At 29.5% G+C, this 17,711-nt stretch overlaps 2 protein-coding genes across 2 annotated transcripts; both read right to left on the reverse strand.

Moving 5' to 3' along the window:
* Positions 1-3,938: 3,938 nt before the first annotated feature.
* Positions 3,939-6,368, reverse strand: LOC145973264 (cytochrome P450 4C1-like; the record flags this gene model as incomplete). The annotated part of the gene is made up of 7 exons (XM_083102523.1): positions 3,939-4,220; positions 4,293-4,472; positions 5,077-5,245; positions 5,484-5,552; positions 5,638-5,744; positions 5,984-6,089; positions 6,249-6,368. Coding segments are annotated over 7 exons (918 nt in total), but the record flags the coding sequence as incomplete, so codon positions are not given.
* Positions 6,369-7,232: 864 nt separating this feature from the next.
* On the reverse strand, positions 7,233-12,986 carry LOC145973663 (cytochrome P450 4C1-like). The gene is made up of 6 exons (XM_083103195.1): positions 12,857-12,986; positions 11,293-11,594; positions 9,067-9,176; positions 8,723-8,813; positions 8,045-8,314; positions 7,233-7,708 (listed from the first exon to the last, which is right to left on the reverse strand). The coding sequence occupies exons 2-5, from the start codon at positions 11,444-11,446 to the stop codon at positions 8,145-8,147; spliced, it is 525 nt and encodes a 174-aa protein (XP_082959321.1). The 5' UTR covers positions 11,447-11,594; positions 12,857-12,986; the 3' UTR covers positions 7,233-7,708; positions 8,045-8,144.
* Between the last annotated feature and the right edge of the window lie 4,725 nt (positions 12,987-17,711).

Below are 17,711 nucleotides of genomic sequence, written 5' to 3' on the forward strand. Positions count from 1 at the left end.
TGCAGTGTTTCTGAGATATTCGCGTGTATTGATTAAAATGGTCTACCCTGTATACAGAGTGTCCCATTTTAATCGATCACCTCGAATAACTTTTTTAATTTTGATTGTAGAAAAAAATGTTTCAGACAAAAGTTATATGGCTTGAAGGGGGCCATCGGATGGTGGTAACGATTTGACCTTGGAGAATCATTTGAAGGTCACGTGAAGGTCACCGTCAATTTCTTAAATGGAACTCTATTTTTTATTGCATATTCTTGTAGCTTATCTCGAGGGCTTTCCAAAACACTATAGTAAAATATTTTTCCCTCAAATACTTTTTGGATTATAATACTTGAAATTATTTCTTAATTTTACATAAACCGTAAAATATCTTGTAAAATATTTATTTTTCGATTATCTTACCTTAATACTTTTATGTACAAAATAATGAGAGGAATCAATTGGTGTAAAGAAAACACATAATTGTTTTGAAGAAAAAATATGTAATTTGCAATTAACAATTACATATTTTTTCTTAAAAATAACTATAATGATACGTTTCTGTGGGGTGGCAATTGGTATCAATTCTCTATCACTTCGACCTTGATGCTCTTCTATTATATGTTGATAGCTGGAGAAAAGGGACGAAAGATAGCGATCGATATGATACTTATCAATCATTGTGACATCAAAGAAATCACTCGGTCAATGTCGCTGCGAGGCTAACAATGTATATATGGGACTGCCGTGGATAGTGACGCATTATTAGGGAAGACCGGGGACAAACGTAACAAAGTCATGAAAGTAACAAGCCTCGTAATAAACTACACAATATGTTGAATAATTTGTACTATGTAGTCAAACGCGTACGCCCCGATTCTCTTCCTTTTCAGCTAATTGTTGTAGAACGATCGTGCCGGTTGCACATGCAGGAGTGAAATTAGTGTATCTGCATTATTCACCTACGTATTTCTTGTGTTAGTTTTTTTGTATCTATGCCTAATTAAAGTGTATATATTGACGTAATTATTTGCCGATGTATTCTTCTAAAATGTATTCATAAGTTTTTATAGTTGATTTGGCTAAGTCTTGCATCATATTTAGGTTATAATGCTTTTATTCTAAAAAATGTGTTTGAGGACAAAAGTAACTTTGTGGACGAAAGTAACATGTTTCAATGCTTAAAGTAACGCGCGGCTGGTCCCATAATAACTGTACCAAAGGCGATTCTTATTACGTATGCCATAATTGTGATTCGGAATAGATCCTAATCTCTTTTGTATAAGTAGTTATCATGCAATTTTTACACTATTATTTAGAACTATTATTTAGACTTAAAAAAGTACAAGACTGGTGTGATATTAAGTATAATTATTTTATGATATTACTTATAATTATTTTGCTTAACGAAGATTATTTCTTTTCAGTTTTTCAAAGATGATAAAAATAAATATTTATTTTATTTTTTATTTTAATATAATATAATACAAATTTATAAAAAAAGTTATCTTGCTTAATAAAAGATTATAATAAAAGTTGCCTTAAATTGAAAAAAGTCATATTTATTTTATTTTTCCGAAAATAAGAACTGGTACTTTTATCCCCAGACTATGTTACTTTCGTCCCCGGCCCCCAAAATAAAAGTAACAATCAACGTACTTGCGAAAAACTATAATAGCTCTTTAAATATCTATCATTTGAGATTGAAACATAGGTATAATAATAGAGCAATAAATGGAGTATTTTAACATATAATCTTTTTTTTTATATCTCTAACGATAATAATTAATTAGTGACCTATAATACAAAAAATGTTATTTTTGTCCCCGGTCTCCCCTACTATACAAAAATTGTGAAATCAACACTATTGAAATCAACAAACAAAAACTGTGCTTTTGTCAAAGAATCTCGTTCGTCAATGTTGAATTCACCGTGCAGTGCAATATACCTTCCTGTTTTATTCTCTATTTTTACATCAAGGTATGAACGACAATCTCGATGATCCAACAATAATTGATCGATCAATTCTTCTTTTTTATTCGTTATCAATACATTTGTAGTCAGGAATTTCCTCGCGATCTTAAGATGAAAGACCGCAAGATTCTGCAAGTAAGACAAAATTTTGAAAATCTGATTTTGAATATCATATTTTGAATCACTTATTATTTGTAATTGGAATAAATATAAAAATTTTTTTTTGCGCGTAATGGTAAAAGAAAAGCAATTCGTTCGGTTGAGTTGTCCGTTTAAGGTATACTTCCATGATTATAATATCCCACACAACACAGAAATTGCAGCAACATTGCAGCAACGTTAAGGTAATATTGCTGCACTGCTGTATGGGATATTATCAAATTAAGAAAGTGTTAGTATTTCGTTCATGAGCAACAACAATAAGACGCTTTATGTATTTATGCATGAGTCGAATAATATGAACATTATAAATGATTAAAATTTGCATGATATATTTTTCATTTTTGTTTAGCAGAATATACATTATTATTTCATTATCAAAGTATTTATATATTATGTCATTAAATTTAGATACTTCATTGCAACAGCCTTTAATATACACTAGTGTAATGTAGTGCGGATAATGCAAATTCATCATTAATACGCAGTTTTTCAACTGGTGCATGTACTTGACTCCTTTTTTTTATCTTTTTTTAAAAAGATTATATTATTATTATATAAAAAACTTTGTACAAAAAATCATGATATTAAAGATCACTACATTAATGATTTTCTGCTTTAGCCAATGCATGAGCAAATGTAGTACTTCAGTGGCTTTTAATATGTCGAACATACATGTACTCTTCTTCTTTCTCTATTCTATTTATTTATCATTTTAAAAGAGACATGAAGCGTCCGTCTGAAAAAAAGTCTGCTCATGGAACGTTAATACATCAAAAATATTCATCACCGAAAATATCGATCACCGAAAGATCGATAATATTAATGATGAATAAAAAGAATGATTAGGCGTATATTAAAACATGGTCTTCATGATAAAAATAGAATCATATATTGTTACATTTTACATAATTACATATATCATTTTTATCTTTTGCGCTCATTATATCTGCATTACATACTAAAATAAATTATATTATGTATCAACAACAAGTATGTCTTTGTTATAGGTACATCTTAATCGAAAAAACTTAATTTCCTTGTCCTATCATATTCAAGTTTTATAACATGCAAACACTTTTTGCCAATTCGTAATTAATATTTAACAAATCATTCGTGTTATATGAATAAAAATATTGATTTTTTTTAATAAATATATTATTTTCTTCAGTTATTATAATCCCTCTAAAAACAAACCTTATAAAGGTAAAAAAATACGCAAAGTACATAAAAAATGTTATACCTTGTATGCAACAAAATGTTTAATAAAAAAAATCCTTAAAAATAATTTATTATAATTAATAATTTTCCCTTAAAAAATCATTTTTCTAAAAAAAATAAAACTTCAAAAAATAATTTCCCTAAAAAAATACTAAAAAATAAAATATCATAACTAAATATGAAATCAATAATTACGATAATACATATTAAATATCATAACTCTGTATATATATGCAGAGTGTCCCAGTTATCGTGTGTCAGAGAGAAACCATAAATAGATATCGCTAAACTAAACTAAAAAGTTCTAAATACCATTTTGCAAACAACCATGTAAAATTTAGAGATATTAATTAAAGAAAATCGTCTAATAAGCTCCCGATTGGCGTGATTAAGCAGTCGGCCATTTTAGCAAGGATGGCGCGGAATAATCGGATCGTATTTTTACGACATTTCCACGCAATTTATAAGAAATTTTAATCACCTTCTAGTCAAATAATTATTTTTTAAATGAGAACTATATTGATTTTTAAATGTTAAAAGTATTGAAAAATATCTATATTTTTTTTAGCAAACAATATCCATCTCCTTATTTTTACAATTAAATATAATGTTCATATACAATGTGTATTTTGTTTATAATTGCATATATAACATATATAACGATTTTCTCGCAATTTGCACATCTTACATTGATATAGTATTTGCATTAGTTTTAAACGGCTATTTGCATGTGATGGGGATGAATCTCACATGAACCGGATGAGAAGGACGAAGTATTATATCGGTCCTCAACTGAATATTCTTCAAATATTCAACCGGCTCCAAATGAAAATTGTGCACCAAAGGAGCTATCATAGCCTTCAATTCCAACAGGCCAAATCGTTGACCTAATAATATACAATATTCAAAGTCTTAAAAACTATCAGCCTGAAGAGAAACGAAAATCACGACCAATTCACCTATGCAATTTCTTGGTCCTGCGCTGAATGGTAGATAGGAATAAGGATGACGATTCTGCATCTTTTCTGGTAAGAATCTATCTGGATCAAATACTTCTGGATTTGGCCAAAAATTAGGATCTCTGTGAGCTCCGTAAATATTAAGATGTAAGGTCGTTCCAGCAGGTATGACATATGAATCTGAAGTTTTACAAAATTTGAAAATTTACAAAAATATGTTTTTTTTGAGAAAAATAAAATGTACATAATATTGTATTTGTAAAATATAATATAATATATGTATTAAATTTTTATATGTATTAAAGGATCCCGCATATTTTATATGAAAAAAGTGGCTTCGGTCAAATTGAAATATGTTGTAGTTTAGGTGGTGCTGATCAAAAGTTTCCTGGGGCAAAAAGTCCAAAAATCAAAAGTGTAAAAGATACGTTGATTTGAAGTAAGTAGTATTGAAGTTTAAAAAATATTGTAGAAGTGATACACATTATATATAAATATTTTTTTCAAACATTTATATATTAATTTAATCTATGTATTCAAAAACAGATGTTTTTTAAACTTCAATACCACCCACTTCAAATCATCGTATCTCTTATACTTTTGATTTTTGAACTTTTTGCCTCAGGAAGCTTTTGATCAACACCACCTAAACTGAAACATATTTCAATTTCACCCAATTTGACCGAAGCCACTTTTTTCATATAAAATGTGCGGGGTTCTTTTACGTTCGATAATATATGCTTCGTGTTATGTGACATTTAAAAATAATAAAGTGATTAATTACGTAGTTTTACATCTTCCGCAGTATCTCGAAATATTAAAAACACACTGGGATACAAACGTAGCGCTTCTCTTAAACATCTGTCTAAATATGATAAATTTTGCAATGATTTCATGGTAAGTTTCCCTCCGTTCTCTTGCATCACGGTATTAACTTCAACCCTCACACGTTCCTATGTCATCGATAATAATTTAAAAAAATATTTTTCAATTCAGGTTTTTATGTGTATAATTATAAATAAATTCATAATAAATCAAAATATATTATTCATATTTGTTTTGAGATATTTTAATTTTTTTCGGAATTTATATATGTATAGAAAAATATACTGTAAAAAAAAACCTGATATTTGTACTACTTTAAATAAAAATCGCAATTTAAATAGTATATCATAAGATATTGAGGTATACCTGAACATCTTTGTGTTCAGCTAATAATAATAAAGCAAACATTATACCCACTGCTGTAGTATCATGACCCTGTAATCAGATTGTCATATTGTTATATGTACTTAGATAATATGTACAAAAATTAAAACATATCAAAAATATTACATATACGTACTTCAAACATGAAAGTATCGACTTCCTCCCTTATGTCCAAATCAGTTAAAGAACTTTCTCGAGATGGGGATATGAAAAGGTCCACCATGGCTAGCCGTTTTTTTTTAACTAGAAGTCATTAACGATTATCTCATTTTTGCGTATAGCGCTTTAATTATATAACATTGTTCTAGTTTAAAAATTTAAACTTTCTTACAAATAGTAATAATTTATTTTTATAGCGAACATGTATTGCATCATTTCGTGTAATTATACATATATTTAGTGTAAATAGAGCAAGTATAATTTCTAATCTTAGAGAGATTGCGAAGTCGAATTTAAGTTAGAAGCTCTGATTTCTTACATACTTCCAAATACTTCGACCTCTTCTGCCTCCGTCTCTTTATCATCTTTAAGATTCTTTAAGTATCGATTACCTGTGCGTTCATGATAAAGTTTTCTTTCCGTGATGACCTATACACGAGTACGATATTTAATTTTTCTATTAAATAGCAATGGCATATTGTATTATATTACAAGTATTAATAATGTAATATGCTATTAATATTACAAGATTTATTGTAATTTTTAAAAGTGTTTGAAGGACTTGAGATAACATAATTTATAACGTACTTTTTCTGTAAATCCGTGCAATATCTTCAAGACCTCTTTTTGTCTACTTCCTTGTGACGATAGTGAGAATAATAAATCATTAAGCAACCAAGGCCTTATTGCTCTAAAGCAAAATTCATTTATAGTTATATAATTTCAATAATAATGTTATTTTTTAAAAGCCTTATTTAAAGTCATCATGAAGTAATTGAGTAACCTTAATTCTAAATAATCATAGATTATAGACAATATATGAAAAATTTAAAACTATATGTGTGACGAAAAAGTTATGTAAAACCTTCTAAAAACATTGTATTTTTGTTTTAGCTAAATATTTTTTTATCAAAGCTAAATATTTTTTACTCTACAAATTTTATTGCCCGCACAATTGCTAATTTGCAATTTACATATTTTTTCTTCGAAACAATTATGTGTTTTCTTTACAGCAATTGATTCCTCTCATTATTTTGTGCATAAAAGTATTAAGGTAAGATAATCGAAAAATGAATATTTTACTAGATATTTTATGGTTTATGTAAAATTGAAAAATTTCAAGCCTCATAACTCGGAAAGTACTTAATGAAAACTAACTTAATTATAGTTTTTTAGAAAGCTCTCGAGATAAGCTGCAAGAATATGCAATAAAAAGTAGGCAGTTTCATTTAAAAAATTGAAGGTGACCTTCACGTAACCTTCAAACGACTTTTCAAAGTCAAACCATCGACACTATCTTATGGTCCCCTTCATGCCATACAACTTTTGTCTGAAACATTTCTTTCTAAAGTGCATAGTTTATGAAATATTCGACCGTTCCGAGACTTTTGGGACACCCTGTATAAGATATATAAGTTATATTATACATGTTCACCATTTAAAAGAGATAATATTTAAATCTAATTGTAACGTTTCATTTGATTTTTTGTTATAGATCGATAATAAACTTCAGTGCAACCGAAATAATTGTGTATTTCGAGTGAAAGTGAGGAAAATTATTTCAACAGGATATGTATCTTATTAAAATTTATTGTGTTTATACAATGCGTAATTTATTTGTTACACGAAAGTTTTCCGTTACTTCAAAAAATCATGTTTACGTCGTCTCCGACCGGATTTATTTATTTTTATTTTTTTTACAATTTAAATGTTTCGATCTGTATAGCATTTCCTTTTATATTTTTATTTATTTAGTTCATTATTTGTTTTCAACTTTGCATTGTTATGTTTACACAAGGGGATATTAAGGAAGTATTTTAGTCTAGAAGCCGAATTTTTGTATGATATTTTTGCAAATTTTTTTAAAGAAAAGTGTAAGTTTCTTTGGGATATGATTTCTTCTCACATATTATTTCCACATACTTGAAGTATGTTTTAAAATTATTTTACTAAAAAATAATTATAAATAAGTGCGATATACAAAATTGAATAAGGTCATGAAAAAAAAATTGATCCATAGCTCTCATGATTCCGGCTGTTCTACTCATCTGAAACAAAAAACCAAAGAGATTCTTAATTACTATGAGTTTGGCTATAGTAAGTACCAAAATAAAAAAAAAATATTGAAAGAATGACGTCATTTAGAAAATTAAATTTCGATTTTTGCCATTTTTTCACCATTAAAGGGCTGTAAAAATTAAAAAAAAATATTTCGATTAGATTTTGGTAGGGGCTATAGCTATACATATGCTGAAGATGTACATATGCATAAGTTCGACTTAACTGATCAACTGGTTTTTGAAATATCATGAGAGCCAAAAAGAAAAACATGATTTCGAGAAAAACACGTTTAAAGTTTTTCGTACTGAACATAGAGTACTTACATGGAGATAATTTACGATCAATCAGTTAGTGCAGGACTATAGAGGGGACCTTCCTCCTGCTCATAGAAGTCCTGCCGAGCAGTTCTCTCTTCCCTGCGATTTATTCTCTCGTCTCTAACGAAGTCAATTGAATGCCTGGAATGTTCTGAGCAGGTGATACGAGCTTTGTTCCGAGAATTTGCGTACATCTTCGTTTGCTATGACCAATAGTCACTCTCATTACGTTCATAACTTTCAAAATTGGTATAAATTCTTCATTGAAGGTAATAACTGTCAGAAAAGTTGCTACTTCAATCATCTTTGCCCCAGAATGAAGATGTTTTGAAACAAAAGTCCAAATTAATAAATTCAAAAAATTTTCGTTGCTATTTTATGTTTCTGCTCCTAAACAATGTTCCAGCAGTTCACTAGCTGAACTTAACCGAAATATAAATGACAAAATGCTCTATTGTGTGCCGCGCGGCTCGAGTGCCGAGATCGCTCCATACCAGGTGCTATAACTTTATCAATTTTGTGAATCGGACTAAATCTTCTTACAGGCATATTTTCCATACCAAATATTTGCAAAATAGGAAAAAAATCGATTTTTCTGCTAGACTATAACACTCCCTTAATACACGATAACAAACTGTAATAAAAAAGTTTGTACGTTTTTATATGCTAATATTATTATGGTACCTGTACTGGTGAGGAGACCTGTGCCGAACCAGGGATGTAATACATTATATGCACGACTTTTATTGATGTGCTTAGTGCTGCTTAGTATCTTCTAAAATCACCGGAAACATCTATTTAGTAGCATTCAATCTCAAATGCACAAATAATTTCTTAATTGTATCTCATATTTTAATCTAATCTGTAGTTCCTTATCGATCTTTTTATTTTTTGAAGAAATATTTTTATCAGCAAAAATCTTGTTGTGAAATACAAAATTCCTAAATCTAGGTAAATTGTAATGTTTGTAGAGAAATAAATCTTTTCGGAAATTTTATTATTTATTTTATATTAAATTTCTTTATTACCTCCAGATCATCTGGATGACGGATAGACACAGTAAATTCGAATAATCCCCATACTTTTAAAATAGGGTAATACTTATCACATAATGTACACAATAATTTCCATTGTTCCACTGAAAAATATATTATAAATATCGATACAAAATTTAAATAAAATTAAATCAAATCAAATAAAATTGAATAAAATTGAAAATTAGTCGGAATAATAATAATTAAAAATTAAATCAAAATTGGGAAATTAGAGACACAGCGCAGTAGTTGGAGCGAAAGAAAGAAACTTCCTTCCTTCGAATTTATTCGTATATTTCAAATTAAATATAATTACATTAACAAAAGTAGAACGTTTCGGATAACTTTTGATCTCTCTTCAGTGCAACTTTAATAATATGCGTTACAAAATGTTTTCAAGATTTCAAAATCTCATATTTCAAGAACGAAGAGAGACCGCCGCAAAATTCAAACGGTGTATTACTTAGGAATGTATCCTTTACAACATATGTGAAAATAAAACTTTTTCGAGCTGTGTAACCTAAAGTAAACATTTACCATTTATTTTGTATATTACATATATTACGTAATATTTTTTTGTATACATATTTTTACTTGTTAGATTTATTGAGATTTAACACAATGGCACATTACAATAGAATAATTTGAAGAATTATTTGAAATAGATATTTCCTGATATAATTTAACGTGCTTGTCAGATATCTGCGAGATAAAATTTAACATCTATGCGTTCTACTATTCTACGTGTTAAGGACAGATATTTCTATAATTTGATGCGTCACACACTTATATAACACTTTTTTATGCATATTGTTAATATCGCGCTGAACAGGGATCAAAAGATCATCCGAAACGTTCATTTTTGTTAATGTAATTATATTATTTAATTATATTTAATTTGAAATATATGAGTAATGAAGAAAGAAGGAAGTGTTTTCTCCTTCTTGAGCTGCAATTACCTCGCCGTGTCTTTAATTTGCTAATTTCAATTTAATTTTTAATTATCGATTCAAAAATTTTAGCGACTAATTTTATTGTTATTTTCAATATTAGCGCATCTTTATCTCGAAAATAGACAAATAATCTTCATAGGTACACTGATAAAAAATTATAGTTGAAATTATCATAATTTCACTATAATTTATAGTATCTTAAGGCGCCAAGCATATATAATAGTGCATTTTACTATAAAAAATATAGTTGATATAACATGAAAATATAGTTCGTAAAATCATAATATCCATTTCATGTAACCATATGGTTATGGTATACGTAGTGTTCCGAAATTCACTATTAGTACTGAGAATCTGTAATACATGTTACGTATATTACAGATTTTTAATATACGCAGCACCAAGTTGTTTAAAAGTTTTTTTCCGTCTATAATTTCAAATAATCTGTTTAATATTCTGAATCCTAACAAGGAATCCAGATTATTAAATAAATTATTTTAAATTCAGTTTGTCTGAAATTAAACTGATAAACAGTGATATGTCAGAAAGAGGATGCTCACATGCATACAATCCGAGAACCTGCGTGTAAGTAGCATCCTCTTTCTCGCACTACTGCTAAGAGGAAAAAAATATACTTTAGATCTTACGTGTTTAATACTAGTCCTTTATATACATTTTATGCTAAATATTAAACACGAGAAAAGTTAAGAGTAGTGCGCCGCGTAACGGCAAGCGAAGAAATATGTGCCACAAACAATCATTCCAAATAATAAGTTTTATGTTGTTAAATGTGCTATTCATCAGGTTCCACGTACCATTTAGATATAGCTGTTATTATAATTTTTTTCATTTATTACTACTATATTAATATCTAAACGACAGATAATAATATAGTAATATTTACCATTATTAATGTTACAATGACTATATGAATAGTAAAATTATATGTATCATTCCTTTCTTTCATTTTTTACTTATATGATATTTGAAATTATTATAAATTATAGTAAAAAGTTTCATTGTTTCTCGGTACCATGCGTATATAGTTTATATTACCAGTATTATAGTAAAATTTACTATAAAAATGAGTATCCTAACTATAATTTTTTTACCATGCAATTATAGTCAATTTTATTATCGATTTTTTTATCAGTGTATACGTTTCAGAGCAAAGAATTTATGAATATTAATATTTTTGCTTTTATGCATGCATAAATGACAAGTCATTTGTCAATTAACGTAAATAGAGTAGAAATTTTGTACTTGCCTGCTGAAACTCGGGCTAGGAATATATTGCCGAAAATCGGAACGCTCGGGGGTCCCGGTAAAAGATGAAGAAGTCGTCCTTTTCTTCCATAATGTACGTAATAATAATATATCGATAAAATAAATATGAATAATAACAATATATTTATAAACATCGTTCCTTAACGTTGATATTCTTAACTGTCAAATTAAGCTTCTTCTGTTTATTGTTTCTTTGATTCTTGAATCACACGTGTCACAAAAAAATGGTATTAATTCTCCGACAAAATTGATAATTATCTTGTCCAATTTTAAATGTTAATCCTAAATAGAAAGAGAGAATGATAGAATGATCACTGAAATGCGTTAATCGCATATTTTTTAATAGTTAACTTTTATTTATGATTAACTTTAAAGATTCATGAAAAAATATGATAAATTTATTCATTGTAAAGGAAAAAAAATATTATTTATGTAATAAAAAATGTATGAATCCGATAAAAATATTTTTAATTTTTCGACCATTACTTGCAATTGCTTTCTATTGCAAAAGATAACATTTCGTGAGAATTTATTGCAAAATCATTAATTAGGTCATTTATTATTCCTTATCAATTCTTATGTCAATTCTTTTCGCAAATATTTAACATATAAATTATTTTTAGCATTAACATTTTAGTTATAATTTTAAATTTAGTCTATAACTGTATAAATGTATAAAATTCTTGAGCGATTACATCACAATGTCCACTTAAAATTCACTTCTGTGCAAATCTTTGTTCGAAAGTATCTTAGATCTATAAATATACTTTTATTGTTTTGTAAACGTACAGAGTTTTTTTGTAATAAACCAAAATTATTTAATTAAGCATTCGCAAATTGTGTCATAAACAAAGAATTATTTTATTAATTTTTATTTGATGTTTATCAAAATTATTATTCTGTTATATTGTGTTTTCATATAATATACAAATTGTATAATTATCGTGATTTCTTATAAGTGTTTGTTCTTTTGTTTTGTTGTATATCTAATTGTTAATATTTTTATAATATTTCTAATTGTTAATATTTTTATAATATTTCTGTTATAATATATATTTAATAAAATTATAATTTAAAAAATCATATAAAATCATATAAAACTACCAGCTTGTGATATTTGAAGAAATTTATGTTAAAATAATGCCCTTAAAATACTTATAGAATTATTAATCATTGTTGGGATTTTGCAATAATATTATAAAGTTTTATTTTATATATTATATATTAATTTGTACTTGATTTTTATCAAAATTATCATTCTATTAGATTGTATTTCCATATAATAAAAGTTGTATAATTATCGTGATTTCTTTAAAGGATTTCTTCTTTTGTTTTGTTGTGTACCTAATTGTCAAACATATATTTCTGCAAAAATATTATAATATATATTTAATAAAATTATAACAGAAGATCATGTAAAACTAACAACTTGTGATATTTGAAAAAATTTATGTTAAAATCATGCCCTTAAAATAACTATAGTATTGTTAACCATTGTTGAGATATTTTGCAATATTATTATAAAATTTTATTTTATATATTACCTGATAGATTTCCTAATACGATTAATGAAACACCCGAATGTTTAAAATATTTAAAATGCAATTGTAAATCTCTCCAAGCAAATACACATGTCAGTAAAACAAATCTTCGCGAACTGATAATGTAAATCTGAGATCTAGGCTGCTTTGCGTTTCATGCATTACGCGCAAAAATCTATAATATACGTAACGTAAACTATAGATTTTCTGCGCATAATGCATAAAAACAGGACACAAGGCTAACCGCTCACCAGCTCAAGAGCGTATTAATAATCAGAATTTTATGTCTTGAGATACAGACGGTTGAGAATAATTTCACTTTGATTAATGACGCATATATACACGAGATTTGAAGTATCCAGTTTTTGATTAAAATGAATTTTTTTTTCAATCAAGATATCAATATCGATATTAACGATAAATAAGGAAAAATTTTGCTTCTTTTATCAATTTTCGAGAAAAAAAATGTATATGGTCAAACTTTTATCAATTCGATAGTTCAATAAATAAAAAAGACGCGCATTGAACGATTTAGTAACTTTTCGTATTATTTTTAGAAAAGTCACAAACGATGATCGTTGCTACTCTTGAATTATTTTAATTGTGATAAACGCACTTATTACTCTCAGATCAGGTGGCCTATTTCGAGAGAGATTATACTTATATATGTATAGAAAATACAATACAAATGTGATTTACTTCCGATTTTGATGAGTTTAGTGTAGTATCGATTTTTTTCAAGGGGGAAAGAAAATAAATAAAAATATATATATCTATTATTTTAATCTAGATCATGAATGTTATATATACATACATACATATACACATACACACAATTACTATATATTCCATTTTAGTGTTACTTTTAATTTTATAATTTATAACTTATAATAATGATAACTTTTGAATGAATTAAAAGTGTAGGGAAAGACATGTCAAGCTCCATATGATTTGCAATTAATTCCTGAACTCGAGTGTCTTACGTCTCCGCGAAGAGTCCAGATACTATGAAACAAAAGAAGTGGGGATGATAGTAGGCTAAAAAGTGTAAATCGGATGCAAGCTTGTGTTACGTCCAGACCCTTAAAAGGTCGGGCCGTCTGGAAAGACGCAACCTACTTACCCGGTGACACACTTTTCGGGCGTGTGTATAGATCGGGTCGAGCGCACTGTCAGGGGCCTGGCACAGGTCAGTGACCAGAATGGTCCCTTTAACTCTGTGAGTGTCCCAGGCCGTTACGCTCGTCGGTCCCTTTTCGGTAAGAGAATCGAATCTCTTTTACTCGGGACGGGACCCTGTGCGATTTCGGACTTCAAGGAATGAGAACGGGTAGCAAAATTAAATGAAGATTTTATTATAAATTATCATTTATTCAATAATTAGTCGTTTGAGCGATATGAAATGTTTACATAAAGATCTTTTCTAAAAATACAAAATATAGTTGAAAGTTTTATATGTGTGTTGTTTGTATGTGTGAGGGAGTTTCCGCGGGTGTTACATTGGTTCGGAGGACGTCAGCCAGGAATAAAAGTGGTAAATCTAATCTTAAGTATTAACCCTGGCTGGAGATTATTACAATTTTGTTACTTTTAATTTAAAATTTGCTATCTAAACAGGTATCGAGTTTATTACTGTCTATACTAGTGGTCGAACGATTTACTGGACCGCCGATAGCCTGAGCCAGCCCTTCTCTTAACCGTTTGTTCCGGCGATTCCGCCAACGCCTATTGTTTGACCGCGAATTATGAGGCGACACTAGTAAAATTTAAGATACGCGATTTAAATACGGTAATTATTGATGAAGATAGATGATCGATCAGGTATATTAGGTCTCTATCAAGGAACGATCTTCAAGGTTTATTTATCGTTCAATCCTTTCATTTGAAATATATCCGATCACAATTTGAAGAAGTAATTATATATATATATATATATATATATATATATATATATATATATATATATATTTATATCGAGAAGAAAATTAAAGGGAACTAATGGGATAGATTGCTGTAAAGAATCTTTGGAGAGTGGGGAAGTATTCGTGAATTCCAATTCTGAAATCTGCAACGAATAGATAGGAGGAATATTCGTGAATTCCAATTCTGAAATCCGCAACGAATAGATAGGAGGAGTATTCGTGAATTCCAATTCTGAAATCCGCAACGAATAGATAGGAGGAATATTCGTGAATTCCAATTCTGAAATCCGCAACGAATAGATAGGAAGAATATTCGTGAATTCCAATTCTGAAATCCGCAACGAATAGATAGGAGGAATATTCGTGAATTCCAATTCTGAAATCCGCAACGAATAGATAGGAGGAATATTCGTGAATTCCAATTCTGAAATCCGCAACGAATAGATAGGAGGAATATTCGTGAATTCCAATTCTGAAATCCGCAACGAATAGATAGGAGGAATATTCGTGAATTCCAATTCTGAAATCCGCAACGAATAGATAAGAGTTATATGGAAAGGGAATTGAATTGTTAAGGATAAATTACTATTGATGGTTATTATGAAATTCTAACTGATAGAGAGTATTATTGATTAAATTTTTATTATTTTAAGGATCTATAGTTCAAACTCTTTAATTACTTAAAGATCGTTTTTGATATCGCCAGTCGAATGGGAAAGAGAAATAGGAACTGAGAGAGAAATTTAAACTTACTACTTATTGTGAACGTTGCAAGGTGTTGAAAAAGAAATTTAATCCGACCGGAGCTGAAAGCGCAGGTGGGTGGCTGTTGGTTGAAGATGAGTAGAATGCTCAGTTGATCCAAAGTTCACCTCACTCACTTCACTTACTTATTGACAATGATTGAATTTAAACAGATACTCTGTGCTGCACGAAAGAGGTGTCGTAATTTCTTTAAAATGAACTGTGTTCTATGAACTGTGAACTGAAGTGTCCGCGTCTTCGGCTCGCAAGTTTTAAGGATTTTACTCCTCCTCCCTTCTGGATGGTGGGGAATCTTTTTAGGCGAATCAAATGATTTCTATTACTCCCTTCCTAAGGTCAAGGAGCTTGATTTTTTAAAAGGAGAGGGGTCTCTTGAGATTTTAATTGGTTAAGCCCTTTGGCTCGAGACTTAGCTCCATCCAGTAGAGAGTGGGAGTGAGCTGATTATCTTATCGCTTGATAATTTGGCGATTCGGAGAACGCTTGAGGGTGGCCTGTCGAACGAGCGCACGTGCACTATCAATTTCGAAAGGTTTTGTCTTACGTTTATTATTTGTCACTCTTCCGAGGACCAGATCTTTATTTTGAAAATTCTTTGGATAGAGAGGCTTGGAACATAAAGCCGTACCCATAGATACGGGACAGTTAGAATTTCTCATAACAACTTTTCATCATATAACTCGTAAATTTATTTAGAGTTTCGTTGACGCTATCTCGACTGGCCATTCTCAGTATTAGATTTGTTAAAGTTTAATGACGATACCCGCGGGTGAGGTTGCGTTCTTCTAAGTGCTATCTTTATTTCTAAGAAGAATCGCTTTGCATTCCGAATGCAAGTCGATCCTTGATTTCCTTCTTCCACGAAATCGTTTCGAGGAAAGAAAAGAATCGTGGAGTCCACTGGACGTAACACTTGATTTAGATAACATATCCAAAGTTCATCAAAGTTCATTAGAGATATTTGTTTCACTTTCCTTGTAAGATATCTCATTTCTTTCTCTTTCTTTATCAAACTGTAAACTTCTACTCGGTAGAGTACATGAGAATTCGATGCAATGTAAGGAACGAGAACAATAGTCTTTGAAAATATAATTTCTTTAATCTCTTCTTTTTCTTCTTCTTTAAGAGTCTTTATTCATCCACTCCTGGATATAAGCTCCCCTTTTTTCCTCCACTCTGATCTGTTTTGTGCCTCCTGAATCCATCTTTTGCCCACTCTTTTCTTGATGTCGTCTATCCATCTCCTCTGTGGTTTGCCAACACTCCATCTATGTCTCCATTGCACGATATACTTGGTCCACTTTTTGTCCCCTTGCCTTGCAATGTGTTCCACCCAATTCCATTTTCAGCTTCATAATCCTTGCTATGATGTCTTCCACCTTTATCCTTTCTCTGATTTCCTTATTCCTAACTCGGTCGCTCTGGCTGATTCCGAGCATAATTCGTTCGATACTTCGCTGCACTACTCTGAGTTTATTAGCTGATTTTACAATCAATGCCTTTTCGTATCTTATAACCGAAAGGACACATGCAAGAATTTTCTTTTCAAATTTATTAGAATACTGCGATCTATCAGAATGAATCCCAACTTTCCCATTGCAACCCACGTCATTTGGATTCGTTTCACTATTTCGGCCATTTCATTTGATTTTCCTTGTATAGTCTTATTGATCTACACAATATGTGATCTAGTATAAGTGATCTAGATATATATAATCTTCAACTTTGTCTATTATTTTTTTCTTCATTTTAATAATTGTTTGTTCTAGGGTCATGACCTTGATTTTCCCGACATTTATTTTGAGGCCTCCTTCAGATACAGCATTTAGGTCGATCAACATTTTTTCCAGTTGTTTTAAATCGATATTAATGAGTAAAATGTTGTCCGTAAAGTAGAGATGGTTTAAATATCGGCCATCGATGTTTATACCCTTTTTATCTCAAGGGTGTTTCTTGAAAATATCCTCCAGTGCTAGGTAAATAGTTTCGAAGATATTGTATCTCCCTGTCATACTCCCACCCTTTTCATAGGTATTTTGCCTATAGTTATATCTTCTGCGAATTTGACCAATAATATCGAATTTTAATTCTTTTGTATCTCCATCAGTATTCTTCAGCTGATGTAATGGCAATTGGAATCCATCGATCGAAATTTCAACATTGCTCTGGAG

This window comes from Camponotus vicinus, unplaced genomic scaffold (assembly GCF_025532165.1).
Source record: "Camponotus vicinus isolate PSW18456_S1 unplaced genomic scaffold, iyCamVici1.0 SCAF_6, whole genome shotgun sequence".
Lineage (NCBI taxonomy): Eukaryota > Metazoa > Arthropoda > Insecta > Hymenoptera > Formicidae > Camponotus > Camponotus vicinus.

Excerpts from the sequence above, each read along its gene's own strand:
- LOC145973663 (XM_083103195.1), bottom strand. The coding sequence starts at position 11,446 with ATGTTTATAAATATATTGTTATTATTCATATTTATTTTATCGATATAT. Across the intron at positions 9,177-11,292 it reads CCTAGCCCGAGTTTCAGCAG|TGGAACAATGGAAATTATTG; the intron begins GCAAGTACAAAA and ends TATATTTTTCAG. Across the intron at positions 8,814-9,066 it reads GTCATCCAGATGATCTGGAG|AAGATACTAAGCAGCACTAA; the intron begins GTAATAAAGAAA and ends CGGTGATTTTAG.